The following is a 14,484-nucleotide window of genomic DNA, read 5'->3' as shown; positions in this document are numbered from 1 at the left end:
ATCTTCACAATCAGCAGCAATTTCAGTCCCTGAGGTAATAGTCTGCTGTCTCCTCTTCCAACAAGACTAGGAATATGCAGCCTGTATCTAAAGTGGTAGAGGTATTGGAATGCAGCCTTCACAGCAGATGCATTTCTTGATCCTGTGTCGATCAGCTACTGAGTCCACAGGGCTTTCTCCAGCTCCTGTTTATAACTTTCACCCTGTGAGCTCTTTTTGGCTCTTTTCTCAGATGGTGAGTGTGTGGAACCTGCAAGACTGCTCATTCTCAATTGAAACCTTCTGCATAGCTTCTAAAATAGCTAGTAAGCGTGTCCGCTAACTACCACACCTCATTTCTAGATGTCTCCGCCCTTCCAACGAAGATGCCCTGCATATGTTGTGCAGAGAAAGGTTTTGACTAAAATCCATGTCTCCTCCCCACTGTTTCTCTCCCTTCCTTTGGACTAAAAATAATAAAAACGGCAGCGTTTAATAAGCATGTAGACTACATGTGAGTTTGGCTCTTCTGAAAATCTGGCATTAATATTTGCCAGAGGGTGTATCTTAATAACCTAAGCATCTGATATGGAATTCTTAAATTCCTTGGAACCACAAGTTCAAATCTTGATAAGGTCAGTTCCAGTCCTTCAGCTTTCTGAGGTAAAACGGTGTAATATGTAAGTTATGGTATGAGATTTTTGGAAAAGAACATAAGATCACATGGGATTTGTGCTAGTGTCCTAGGCCAAAAGTCCCCCATCTACTCCTTTGCTCTTCAGCATGCCACACACTAGTTCGCTCCGCTTGCTGACCAGTGTCCATTCCAGAAGAAGTTGGCGTTCAGTGCTGCTGAATTTATATGGTTTGTGAAGTTCTTTGGGATACTCTGATGAAAAGAAGCATGTAAACATAATAAAAAATGTGCAGGTGGCTAGAGAGAGACTTGTGTTGAAATATGGCATTGAGCTCTGTGAGGCTTTGCAGAGAACTACTGGAAAAGCACCATGTCCTCACCTTGCATTGTAACTAGCTATTGGCAAAGTGTTGGCATACCTCTTTTGTCCTAAATTGTGAATAAACTTTTAAGATTGAATTTCCTTGGTTTTGTGTCTCTTATTTAACTAAAAAATAACTAACCAAATCATGTTTAAAGATTCCCCCATTTAGTATTAACCAGATGCTTTATAGTAATGCCTTTAGCGTGAATGCTGCTTCTTGTTGTGTTAGTAGTGTTGTGACACAGTGCATAGATATGGAAGTTTTTAAAAATACATAATCACTGCTATGATGTGTATTTAGGTTTGCCAGCATTCAATTGTATCTTTTATAATTACTGCAAAATTATGGGTTTAAAGCATTTTTCTTAATGTTAGCTATTTCATTTGTGGGAAATTATGTATGAGGTCAGACCATAATTGCTTAATGACAGCAGATGAGTCAAAAATTATTTTTATAACATTAAAACACAAATTGTCAACATCATGTCAAAATATACAAAGTAAATATCCTTAAATCAAACTCTTGTTCCTTTCTTACTCTGCTTACCTGTAGACTTTGATTATTATTAATGGAAATTATTTTTTCATTTTGTCTAATTCTTTCTAGCCTGTGTGTTTTACAGTAAGACTTAGAGGCGCCCATTGAAATCATGGTCCCATTGACCTAGGTGCGGTATAAACACTTAGTGAGGGCCTGTTCCTGTCCTCAAGAACTTAATCTAAATTCACAATTTTACTGCCCTAGGTACAATGTGCTGTTGGTCTCAGTCCAATTTCTAAGAACAGTTAGAGGTGACTGTATGATGGAGTCACAGGAGAAAGACCAAGGTCTGTCTATCTGACTGGTTGTGGAAAACAAATTCCTCCATCACCCTGGAAGTTGTAATTCTAGGTCAAGTTTGAGGTATGGTGGCAGGGCAGTTTCAACAAAGTTTGCATGGCTGCTTTCTGTGCTGTACCTGCTTTGTGGATAGATAAGACTTCAGTCTCTAATCTGGGATCTTTGAAAGCAGTCACTTGTATTTAAATTCTATGTAGTCTGTCACTTACTATCAAAATAGTTAAACTTAAAATGCTAGTCATGTTTGAATCTGCTGCACCATTTTATGGTTGGACTAGGCCCCCCCATGTAGTTTGCAGTGGAAAGGTTTTTAGAAAATTGCACATGTCTGTTCATACAGTAGCTTCTATTGAGGTTTTTGTGACAAAATCAAGGGGAAGGTAGTGCATGTGGAGTTTATTGTACATTTTTCAACCTCTTCTCACTTGTTCTATTGTGTGGGTGTGACCATCCTATTGTAGATCTCCCTGTTGTGAACTTAGGGAGCAGAACAAGATCTGCTACTCCGGAGTAAATTCTAGATTGTTCTGCTTTTGTTGGGGGGAAAAAAACCTTCTTTTGATTCTGAGAGAGAGAGAGAGAGAGAAGGGAGTTTTTTTACTCTCAGCTATGCAAAATTAAAACGTCTTGATTCATGGTGTCCAACCAGACTATTCAGTAGGAACATCTCCCTTCAGAGGCACTTAAGAAGTAGGATTCTTTCCCTCAGGCAGTGCTGGTTAAGGTGACTGATCGGGCCAGAAAATGGGAATTATGCCAACCCTTCAGCGCACAGGGGACAGCTGAAAGGAGAGCCTCGTGAGCCAAACCCTTCTGATCAGTTTCCTTATGGACTAGGAGAGGCTCCCTATAGCAAATGAAATGGCCAAATATCATTTCATATGCTTTATAGGCAGTTGGTTCACCTATTACCGATGAGCCAAGCTTTTAGTGGCTCACTTTGCTCTCTGGGACCAGGTAGTCTCTGAACTGACATAGTTAATGGAAGTTGTAGGTTAGCATCTAAGGCCTGGTCTAGACTACGAGTGTGGGTCGAATTTAGCAGCGTTAAATCGAATTAAGCCTGGACACGTCCACACGACGAAGCCCTTTTTTTCCGACTTAAAGGGCCCTTTAAACCGGTTTCTTTACTCCACCTCCGACGAGGGGATTCGCGCTGAAATCGGCCTTTCTGGGTCGGATTTGGGGTAGTGTGGATGGAATTCGACGGTATTGGCCTCCAGGAGCTATCCCAGAGTGCTTCATTGTGACTGCTTTGGACAGCACACTCAACTCAGATGCACTGACCAGGTAGACAGGAAAAGCCCTGCGAACTTTTGAATTTCATTTCCTGTTTGCCCAGCGTGGAGAGCACAGGTGACCACGCAGAGCTCATCAGCAGAGGTAACCATGATGGAGTCCCAGGATCGCAAAAGAGCTCCAGCATGGACCGAACGGGAGGTACGGGATCTGCTCGCCATATGGGGAGACGAATCAGTGATAGCTGAACTCCATAGCAGTAAACGAAATGGCAAAATATTTATTAGAAAAAGTCTCAAAGGACATGAAGGACAGAGGCCATAACAGGGACGCACAGCAGTGCCGCGTGAAAATTAAGGAGCTAAGGCAAGCCTACCACAAAGTCAGAGAGGGAAACGGAAGGTCCGGGGCAGAGTCGCAGACATGCCGCTTCTACGCGGAGCTGCATGCGATGCTGGGGGGTGCAGCCACCACTACCCCAGCCGTGTGCTTTGACTCCATCAATGGAGAATCACGCAACAGGGAAGCGGGTTCGGGGTACGAGGAAGATGATGATGAAGACAATGAAGATAGCTCACAGCAAGGAAGTGGAGAAACTGGTTTCCCCAGCAGCCAGGATATGTTTATCACCCTGGACCTGGAACCAGTAACCCCCAAATTCACCCAAAGCGCACAAGGGACCTCTTGTGAGTGTATCTTTGTAAATATTACATATGATTTAAAAGCAAGTGTGTTTAATGATTAATTTGCCCTGGCAATCGCGGCCAGTACAGCTACTAGAAAAGTCTGTTAACGTGTATGGGGATGGAGCGGAAATCCTCCAGGGACATCTCCAGAAAGCTCTCCTTCATGTACTCCCAAAGCCTTTGCAAAAGGTTTCTGGGGAGGGCTGCCTTATCCCCTCCACCATGGTAGGACACTTTACCACACCAGGCCAGTAGCACGTAGTCTGGAATCATTGCATAACAAAGCATGGCAGCGTATGGTCCCAGTGTTTGCTGGCATGCAGACAACATCCATTCCTTATCTCTCTTTGTTATCCTCAGAAGAGTGATATCATTCACGGTCACCTGGTTGAAATGGGGTGATTTTATTAAGGGGACATTCAGAGGTGCCTGTTCCTGCTAGGCTGAACAGAAATATTCCCCGCTGTTAGCCATGCGGTGGGGGGGAGGGGTGAAGTGATCATCCCAGAGAATTGGGTGTGTGTGGGGGGAGGGGGGTTAGTTGGGTTTGTGCTGCAGTTTATCCGGAAACCACAGCCCCTCCTTTTACATTGCAAACCCATTTTAAATGGCCAACCCAACGGGTGCTTGGTATGGGAAATGAGGGCGCTGCTGTTTGAAACCATTCCCACATGTTATGAAGGTTAAGAAAGCCAAAAGACTGTGGCTTACCATGGCTGCCTGCAAGACTAATTCTGTTGCCTGGCACTGCGTGAGTGATCTCTCACACCAAACCGGCAGGCCCTCAATATAAGAGGAAAAATGCGACCTTGTAACGAAAGCACATTGCTGTTCACATTACACAGCACAAATTTAATGTGGAAGAGTGTACCCATTGTTCTCTAAAATGTCTTTTTTTTTTTTTTTAAACCACCTCTCCCTTCTCCTCCACCAGCTGCAAATGTTTCTCCTTCGCAGAGGCTAGTGAAGATTAGAAGGAGAAAACGGCGGACTCGGGATGATATGTTCTCGGAGCTCCAGATGTCCTCCCGCGCTGACAGAGCACAGCAGAATGCGTGGAGGCAGTCAATGTCAGAGTGCAAAAAAGCACAATATGAATGAGAGGAGAGGTGGGGGGCTGAATCGCGGGCTGAAGAGAGCAAGTGGCGGGCTGAAGAGGATAGGTGGCGTCAGATTGCTGACAGAAGGCAAGAGTTGATGCTCCGGTGCTGGAGCATCAAACTGATATGCTCCAGCGTATGGTTGAGCTGCAGGAAAGGCAGAGACCGCCGCTACAGCCCCTGTGTAACCAACAGCCCTCCTCCCCAAGTTCCATAGCCTCCTCACCCAGATGCCCAAGAACGCAGTGGGGGGGCCTCCGGCCACCCAGCCACTCCACCCCAGATGATTGCCCAAGCATCGGAAGTCTGGCCTTCAATAAGAGTTAAAGTTTTAAACTGCAGTGTGTTCTTGTCCTTCACTCCTCCCCCCACCCCTCCCGGGCTACCTTGGCAGTTATCCCCCTAGTTGTGTGATGAATTAATAAAGAATGCATGAATGTGAAGTAACAATGACTTTATTGCCTCTGCAAGCGGTGCTCGAAGGGGGGAGGGGAGGTTGGTTAGCTTACAGGGAAGCAGAGTGAACCGGGGTGGGGGGTGGGGTTCATCAAGAAGAAACAAACAGAAGTTTCACACCGTAGCCTGGCCAGTCACAAAACTGGTTTTCAAAGCTTCTCTGATGCGCACTGCACCCTGCTTTACTCTTCTAACCGCCCTGGTGTCTGGCTGCGCGTAATCAGCGGTCAGGCGATTTGCCTCAACCTCCCACCCTGCCATAAATGTCTCCCCCTTACTCTCACATATTGTGGAGCACACAGCAAGCAGCAATAACAATGGGGATATTGGTTTCGCTGAGGTCTATCCGAGTCAGTAAACTGCGCCAGCGCGCTTTTAAACATCCAGATGCACATTCTACCACCATTCTGCACTTGCTCAGCCTATAGTTGAACAGGTCCTGACTACTGTCCAGGCTGCCTGTGTACAGCTTCATGAGCCATGACATTAAGGGGTAGGCTGGGTGCCCAAGGATAACTCTGTCCAGGATAACTATAGGCATTTTAACATCCCCAACGGTTATTTTCTGGTCTGGGAAGAAAGTCCCTTCCTCCAGCTTTTGAAACAGACCAGAGTTCCTGAAGACGCGAGCATCATGTACCTTTCCGGCCATCCCACGTTGATGTTAGTGAAACGTCCCTTGTGATCCACCAGGGCTTGCAGCAGCATTGAAAAGTACCCCTTGCGGTTTATGTACTCGGTGGCTTGGTGCTCCGGTGACAAGATAAGGATATGGGTTCCGTCTATCGCCCCACCACAGTTAGGGAATCCCATTGCAGCAAAGCTATCCACTATGACCTGCACGTTTCCCAGAGTCACTACCCTTGATATCAGCAGTTCTTTGATTGCGTTGGCTACTTGGATCACAGCAGCCCCCACAGTAGATTTGCCCACTCCAAATTGATTCCTGACTGACCGGTAGCTGTCTGGCGTTGCAAGCTTCCACAGGGCTATCGCCACTCGCTTCTCAACTGTGAGGGCTGCTCTCATCCTGGTATTCTGGCGCTTCAGGGCAGGGGAAAGCAAGTCACAAAGTTCCATGAAAGTGCCCTTACGCATGCGAAAGTTTCACAGCCACTGGGAATCGTCCCACACCCGCAACACAATGCGGTCCCACGAGTCTGTGCTTGTTTCCTGGGCCCAGAATCGGCATTCCACGGCATGAACTTGCCCCAGTAACACCACGATTTGCACATTGCTGAGGCCCGTACTATGTGAGAGGTCTATGTCCATGTCAATTTCTTCATCACTCTCGTCGCCGCGCTGCAATCGCCTCCTCGCCTGGTTTTGCTTTGGCATGTTCTGGCTCTGCATATACTCCGGGACAATGCGCGTGGTGTTCATAGTGCTCATAATTGCCGTGGTGATCTGAGCGGGCCCCATGATCCCAGTGCTATGGCGTCTGGGCTGAAAAAAGGCGTGAAACTATTGTCTGAGGGAGGGAGGGGCGAGTGACGACATGGCTTACAGGGAATTAAAATCAACAATGGTGGTTGTGCATCAGGGAGAAACACAAACAATTGTCACAGAGAATGGGCCCCCCAAAGATTGAACTCAAAGCCCTGGGTTTAGCAGGCCGTTGATTTCACGGAGGGAGGGGGAAGCAAATGAATTCAGAACAAATCTGGTCCATCTATCTTTTACATCTTAGGCTGGCAGCAGACGGTGCAGCATGACTGATAGCCATCGGCATCTTCTGGGTGCTTGGCAGAAGATGCTGCATTACGATTGCTAGCCATCATCGTCAAGATGGTGCAATAGGACTGCCGGCAGGACTGAGTCTCCAGGAGACCAAACATGTCTGCCCAGGTGCCTCTGACCGAACTCACTGAGGAGTACGACGATGACGGCTACCAGTCATACTGCACCGTCTACTGCCAAAAGGCAATTAGCTGCTGCTGTGTAGCAATGCAGTACCACGTCTGCCGGCACCCAGATGCCATATGGTGACGGTGAGCTGAGCTGAGCGGGCTCCATGCTTGCCGTGGTATGTCGTCTGCACAGGTAACCCAGGAAAAAAGGCGCGAAACGATTGTCTGCCGTTGCTCTCACGGAGGGGGTGGGGGCTGACGACATGTACCCAGAATCCCCCACGACACTGTTTTTGCCTCATCAGGCATTGGGATCTCAACCCAGAATTCCAATGGGCGGCGGAGACTGTGGGATAGCTACCCACAGTGCAACGCTCCGGAAGTAGACTCTAGCCTTGGTACTGTGGACGCGGTCTGCCGACTTAATGCACTTAGAGCATTTTATGTGGGGACACACACAATCAACTGTATAAAAACGATTTCTATAAAACCGGCTTCTATAAATTCGACCTAATTTCGTAGTGTAGACATACCCTAAGAGAGATTGAATCAACAGAATGCACTCCAGAGTTAAACTTCAGTTCAAGCATTAGTGCATAGCTAAGTCATAGTTATCCAGAGCCTGGCCATACCTTGCAATGCCTTCTGAAGTCTGTCTTCCAACTCCCAGAAGGAATACATGAGGTCTCGAAGAGCATACGGGGTCTGACTTATTTTCTGGTTGTGTAGATTTCTTTTAAAGCAGTACTTCCTAATATGCAGCCCTCATCTTCCTTTGTTTAATCTCATTCACAGGCAGGGACCATATAATTTGGAGTACCAACATTAATCGTTTTCCTTCAGCTTTGGTGTTACCTATGAAAATGTGAAGGCTGTAATTTTCCTCCTAGGCGCGCACACTGCAGCATTTATTTTTGTGTTCAAAATTCATTCTCCTTTTTTCCCCTCTTTCCACAGTATTTGATTCTGAAACTCGAAAGACCTGCCATAGTCCAAAGTATCACCTTTGGCAAATATGAGAAGACTCATGTCTGCAATTTAAAGAAGTTTAAAGTCTTTGGTGGGATGAATGAAGAAAACATGACAGACCTATTATCCAGGTAAGAGATGATTTCAACAACTTGTAAATCATCCTAAATCAAAGGCTGGACTACAGTGTTCTTCCCTCCTCTCTTTTCTCCCAAATGGCACTTGGTTAACAGTGCACTTGGTTAACATGTGGTCCCATGTACAGCCCCTGGGCAGATAACTAATGTGATATGGTCAGGCCAGGGAGCATATATGTCAAAATTTAGCTCTGGGAAACCTTCCCTACCTTGTTCTAACCACAGAGGATTTGTGGAGGGTGAACTCCTGGAGGTTTTGAAGAGCCAGGGTGCAATGCTTGTGGGCTGAGATTCCTTTCTTCTGCATACCTGAGACTTGCACCTAAATTTGAGCTACAGTTGTGGAAAACTTTTAATAGCTCTTTAGGAGTTGTGTAGTAAGTGTTCTCAATTGCATATGTATAGAAACTCATAACAGTACAGGTCTGAACGACTCAGCTGCTTTACCTTCATATTGATTGATCTGTCAAAGGACAGAGTACAAAACTAATTTTTGTCTTAAAATCACTTTATTTGGTAGTCCAGTGGTAGGTATTTTATGGAAGGCAGCCTATTACCAGTTTTAGACTTATCATAGGTCTTAGAATAATTACTAATGTAAATTTGAGAAGCCCACCTAGCCAGTTTCCTGCCTCCTAAGTGAAAGGGACAGATAATGTTTAGATCACTCACTGTACTTCAAGTGCAGAGGAGCCATACAGCAAGAGCCAATGTTAATTGGAGGCCAGCAACAGGAAAGCCCAGTTATAGGGAGTGTGTTGCTAGTTTGTTGAAGTAGTCAGTACTCGTTGGCTGCTCTTTCTTGATCAAAGAATCAGACTAGTGCTGCCTTACCAAGTGAAACCATGCGGCATGAAGAACCTAGCATAGATATCCTGCAGGATCATGTTGTAGGATTTCAAAAGCATCTTCAAATTTGAGCTACCCCAATTTAGTAATTTTAAATTGCTATTGCTTAGTGCTTGAATTGTGGGGCAACTTGATGGGAAGAGGGAAGGTTTTAAATAGTATGTTAGTAGTTTGCTGGTATAGTTGAGCAGTCTTTCAGTGTCATTTGACTTCTCAGTTTGTCAGGAATTATTGCTTCCAGTATCATTTTTGATAAAACTGGACTTTAGTATAGTTAAATTTTATTATGAATCTTGATACCTTGCACTTTATGTAGTACTTTTTCATTTGGAAATCACAGAGCACTTCTTAATCAATTACCTCACAGGAGCATGATGAGAATTAGGCAAGTATTATCTATGGCTTACAAATGGGAAAGTTGAGTTGCAGAGAAGTGACTTGCCTAAAGTTACGCTTTGAGTCAGCATAGACGGGAACAGAATCCATGTCTCCTGACTCCAGTTCCCTACTCGTATCACTAGACATGCTACCTCCTTGGGAGGTAAAGTGGCTGACAGCAATCCAGACACTGGTCCAGCATGCATACTTATGAATCAGTAGTAAAATGAAACCATCACATTTCAGACATGGTTGCATTTACTAGCTAGTTCTAAAATACAAGGTAAGATTTAGTAACTTTATTTATTTTTTCCACAGTGGCTTAAAGAATGATTATAACAAAGAAACATTCACCTTGAAGCATAAAATTGATGAACAGATGTTCCCCTGTCGATTCATTAAGATAGGTAAATGCATTTTTTCAGCATTCTGAGTAGAAAATAATCTCTTCTTATACTTGTGCCAGTCTTGGCACTTGTGACTACGCTGTACTCAGGCAAAATATCCAAAATAGCTGTTCCCTTTCATGACCTTTTAGACTGGTTAGACTAGAACACAGTGAAGCCTTGTAACCAAGGAGTAATAGCGTAATATTTTGAATCCTATGGACTGCAAGCAAAGTAGAATACAAACGTAAAGAAATGTAATCATATAGCCAAGTAATATTGCTGGGGAAGCTGCTTACTGTCCTATTATGAATTACAGTACAGAGCTTTTAAAAAAATGTCCAGTAGTTTTCTGCTGGTAAAACGTTCAGCATTGACAGCCTTCAAGGTTGAAAAGAGTTGAATTCTTCTATTCCCAAAACAGATACAGCATGGTTAGCAGGAACAGAAGCTTCCCTTGCCCCTTCCATACCACGAAGACCCACCCTGACTAGAGAGCCAATATCTGGGGGAAGCAGCATGTCAGTCCCCGTGATGTACTGAGTCATTGGTCTTTCTGTCAACTGGTGTATCAATTAGGGCCACTTGTGTTGGTGGTTTTTGCGATATGAGCATTTGTCCACTGAGAACTGGACAGAGTCATTTCCTTATTTCACCTTGGCCACCAAGCACAATAACACTTGGTCACTGTTCTTCTTTGCTGCATTTCAACGCGTGACCTAGAGGTGAAAGATTCCAATTTATGAATTAGCTGAGCTATCTGGTCCCTCAGTGTATGCCTACACTTCAATTAAAGAGCCCAGACCAGTTGACTTCGGCTCACAGGGCTTGGGCTGTGGGGCTATAAAATTGCAGTTTAGATGTTTGGGCTTGGGTTGGAGTCAGGGCTCTGAGACTCTCCCCTCTCGTGGGGTCTCAGAGAATCTGGGCTCCAGCCTGAGCCCAAATGTTTACATAGCAAATTTATAGTCCTGTGAGCCTAATAAGGCTGATCGGCAGCACAACCACAGCTGGCCCCTTAGGTCAAGAAATAGATAAGTTCATGGAGGATATTCCATCAATGGCTATTAGCCAGGATGGGCAGGGATGGTGTCCCTAACCTCTGTTTGCCAGAAGCTGGGAATGGGTGACGGGATGGATCACTTGATTACCTGTTCTGTTAATTCACTCAAAGGCACCTGGCATTGGCCACTGTCGATACTGGGCTAGATGGACCTTTGATCTGACCCAGTATGGCCATTCTGATGTACTTATGTTCTTATTTGCTTTGCTGTAGTGACTATTCTTCGAAAGGAAAATAGCAAGGACATACTTGCAGAACAGTGGAGGAATGAGACAGGTTACTAATATAACTCACAGTATATGAATTATGTAGCTTGAGTATCTTGAGGTCCTGGTTTATCTTACCTCGCTCACCCAGACTTGGCTGAGACTGACTGAATGAGGCTCCTCTTGGAATCTGTTCTTTCTGTCACTCATACCTCTGCTGTAGAGTTTTGTGAAGATGTTGTCTCCATTGTGTGCCAGCACCCAGGGAAGTGAGAACTTAGGCCCAAGAATTTAAATCTGTGATTTGTTTGATAACCAGAAGCCCTAATGCCCATAAAAGTGTGTGTGTGTGTGTGTGTGTGTGTGTGTGTGTGTTTTACTACTACCCCCACCTCCCCCCCAATTATCTTCTTGGCCATATAATCTGCAAAATTTGGCTCTGAGGTACTTCGTGACAGAAGAGCAAGGTAAAGCAGCACAAATGCTGCATTGAGAATAGAATATTTGAATGTATTAGCAAAGTTGTATTGCCCTTAAACATGCTGAGGCCTATTTATTTTGTCACAGGATAAAAATGTTACATTATGGTATTAGTTTTCATATGTTGTGATGCAAGGTGAAAAAAGTAACACCAGTAACTTTTTGGTCATTTTTTGAGCTACTGGAGCATTAAATGTATACTGCTTTACCATTCAGAAAATGGTTCAGATGCTTTTTTGAGCTCAAATTTACAAATGGCTGTTTTAAAAATTAACACTTGACATACATAATTGCATGGGGGTGGCTTCCGAACTCCCTAACAATCCTGTCTCTTCTCTTCTCTTCTCTTCTCTTCTCTTCTCTTCTCTTCTCTTCTCTTCTCTTCTCTTCTCTTCTCTTCTCCCCCCCCCCCCCCAAAAAAAAAACACCTGTTCCATACTTCTCCCACCCACACCCAACAAACTTCCAGGTTCACTCCAGGCTCCTTTCCTCTCCCACAGCTCCTCCGTTACTCCTGGCTCCCCCAAGTCTTTGCACTGGTTTTGACAGGTGCAGGAAATACACTTCTGTGTTATAATTTAAATTAATTACTCAAAGTTCTGTACTAATATGCCTAGTAAGGAATCGATTTCTCAAAAAAAATTATTAGAATCTTTTTTTTTTGGGTCTGTATTGTTACCGAGAAACTTGCTGACAGATATTTTGAAATAAATTACCAAAATAATTGAAACCGGCATGATGATATTGTGGTGTTTATAAAATATGCAGAATTTTGCAGAATTTTAAAATATTGTGGGCAGTATTTTTAATTTTTTGGTGCAGAATTCCCACAGGCGTAGGACATGGGATACGGTCTCGCATGATATTCTTATCGATAAACTAGGCAAATACAATTTAGATGGGGCTACTATAAGGTGGGTGCATAACTGGCTGGATAACCGTACTCAGAGAGTTGTTATTAATGGTTCCCAATCCTGCTGGAAAGGCATAACAAGTGGGGTTCCGCAGGGGTCTGTTTTGGGACCGGTTCTGTTCAATATCTTCATTAACGACTTAGATATTGGCATAGAAAGTACGCTTAAGTTTGCGGATGATACCAAACTGGGAGGGATTGCAACTGCTTTGAAGGACAGGGTCATAATTCAAAATGATATGGACAAATTGGAGAAATGGTCTGAGGTAAACAGGATGAAGTTTAACAAAGACAAATGCAAAGTGCTCCATTTAGGAAAGAACAATCAGTTTCCCACATACAGAATGGGAAGAGACTGTCTAGGAAGGAGTACGGCAGAAAGGGATCTAGGGGTTATAGTGGACCACAAGCTAAATATGAGTGTGATGCTGTTGCAAAAAAAGCAAACATGCTTCTGGGATGTATTAACAGGTGTGTTGTGAGCAAGACACGAGAAGTCATTCTTCCGCTCTATAGTGCGGTGGTTAGGCCTCAACTGGAGTATTGTGTCCAGTTCTGGGCACCGCATTTCAAGAAAGATGTGGAGAAATTGGAGAGGGTCCAGAGAAGAGCAACAAGAATGATTAAAGGTCTTGAGAACATGACCTCTGAAGGAAGGCTGAAAGAATTGGGTTTGTTTAGTTTGGAAAAGAGAAGACTGAGAGGGGACATGATAGCAGTTTTCAGGTATCTAAAAGGGTGTCATAAGGAGGATGGAGAAAACTTGTTCACCTTAGCCTCTAAGGATAGAACAAGAAGCAATGGGCTTAAACTGCAGCAAGGGAGGTTTAGGTTGGACATTGGGAAAAAGTTCCTAACTGTCAGGGTGGTTAAACACTGGAATAAACTGCCTAGGGAGGTTGTGGAACCTCCATCTCTGGAGATATTTAAGAGTAGGTTAGATAAATGTCTATCAGGGATGGTCTAGACAGTATTTGGTCCTGCCATGCGGGCAGGGGACTGGACTCGATGACCTCTCAAGGTCCCTTCCAGTCCTAGAATCTATGAATCTATGCCAGTCAAAGAGCTTTGAGGTGTGCCTTGATACCAGGTAGTGTTTGTTTGTTTTTCTAAAGAGTATGGTATTTTGCTCTGTGATTAACACTCAACATTTTACTTTTGCAAGAACAATCCTCACCTTTTCACCTTTTCATTAGTTTAGTGATATGTAACAATGACATAACAGAAGTGTGCATGGACTTGGGAATGAATGAACTGTGGAGTGTCAGAAGTCACTGCTGAAGAAACAGTGGCTGGATAACGTAGAAGAATGGGTCTGTGCTGTTCTGGACTTGTAAACAGATGCAATAGGCAAAAACTAAGTAGAGTTAGGTCTGGTCTGTCTTTGGATGGAATATATCAGAGAGAGGAAAAAAGAGTCTGTTGGTTTTGTACACCAGACTATTAATTACTGGACTACTAGTGACTGGAAAAGCATAGCTAGAAGTCTTAGCATGAGAATAACCTGGCCTATAATGCTTCTGAATACCAAAGCCCCTTCATCCGTTTCTTGCTCAAATGGATTCCTTTCCAACAGAGAATCTTCATTTGTTACCTTTCTACCTTGATTGAGATGGGACTCGCCATTCTAAGCTCCTTTTTTAGTACCTTAGTTTCTTGATTCCTCTATCTTTTGGGATGAATTTTTTATGCTTTCTGCATGCCCAGAAGTAAATTTTGGTTTTGGAAAATTGAAGAAAGTCTACATAGCCACTTGGGAAAGATTAGGCATTTAAAAACTACAAGTGGCCTTTAGACTGAAACCTATAAAAATACTTTCTATTTTGTTTTATGCTTCATTGTTCATATAATAATGTGACATGAAAGTGTTTCTACTGTGAAATGACTGTGAAAATGGTGTTGTGAAATCCGTTCTTTCATGCTTACAGATCAAATTTGCCCAATTTACAAG

General features: G+C 43.9%; 1 protein-coding gene across 1 annotated transcript in view; it reads left to right on the top strand.

Annotated features, from left to right (window-relative positions):
• Nucleotides 1–14,484, top strand: part of MKLN1 (muskelin 1) — a 189,370-nt gene that overhangs the window by 41,096 nt on the left and 133,790 nt on the right. Inside the window, exons 3-4 of the mRNA XM_065416326.1 lie at nt 8,110–8,252; nt 9,804–9,892. Coding sequence (XP_065272398.1) covers nt 8,110–8,252; nt 9,804–9,892 — 232 coding nt within the window. The remainder of the gene's footprint in view (nt 1–8,109; nt 8,253–9,803; nt 9,893–14,484) is intronic.

This window comes from Emys orbicularis, chromosome 1, assembly GCF_028017835.1.
Source record: "Emys orbicularis isolate rEmyOrb1 chromosome 1, rEmyOrb1.hap1, whole genome shotgun sequence".
In the NCBI taxonomy this organism is placed as follows: Eukaryota; Metazoa; Chordata; order Testudines; family Emydidae; genus Emys; species Emys orbicularis.
Note: the sequence above shows the minus strand (reverse complement) of the source record. Positions and strands in the feature narration are given on the sequence as shown.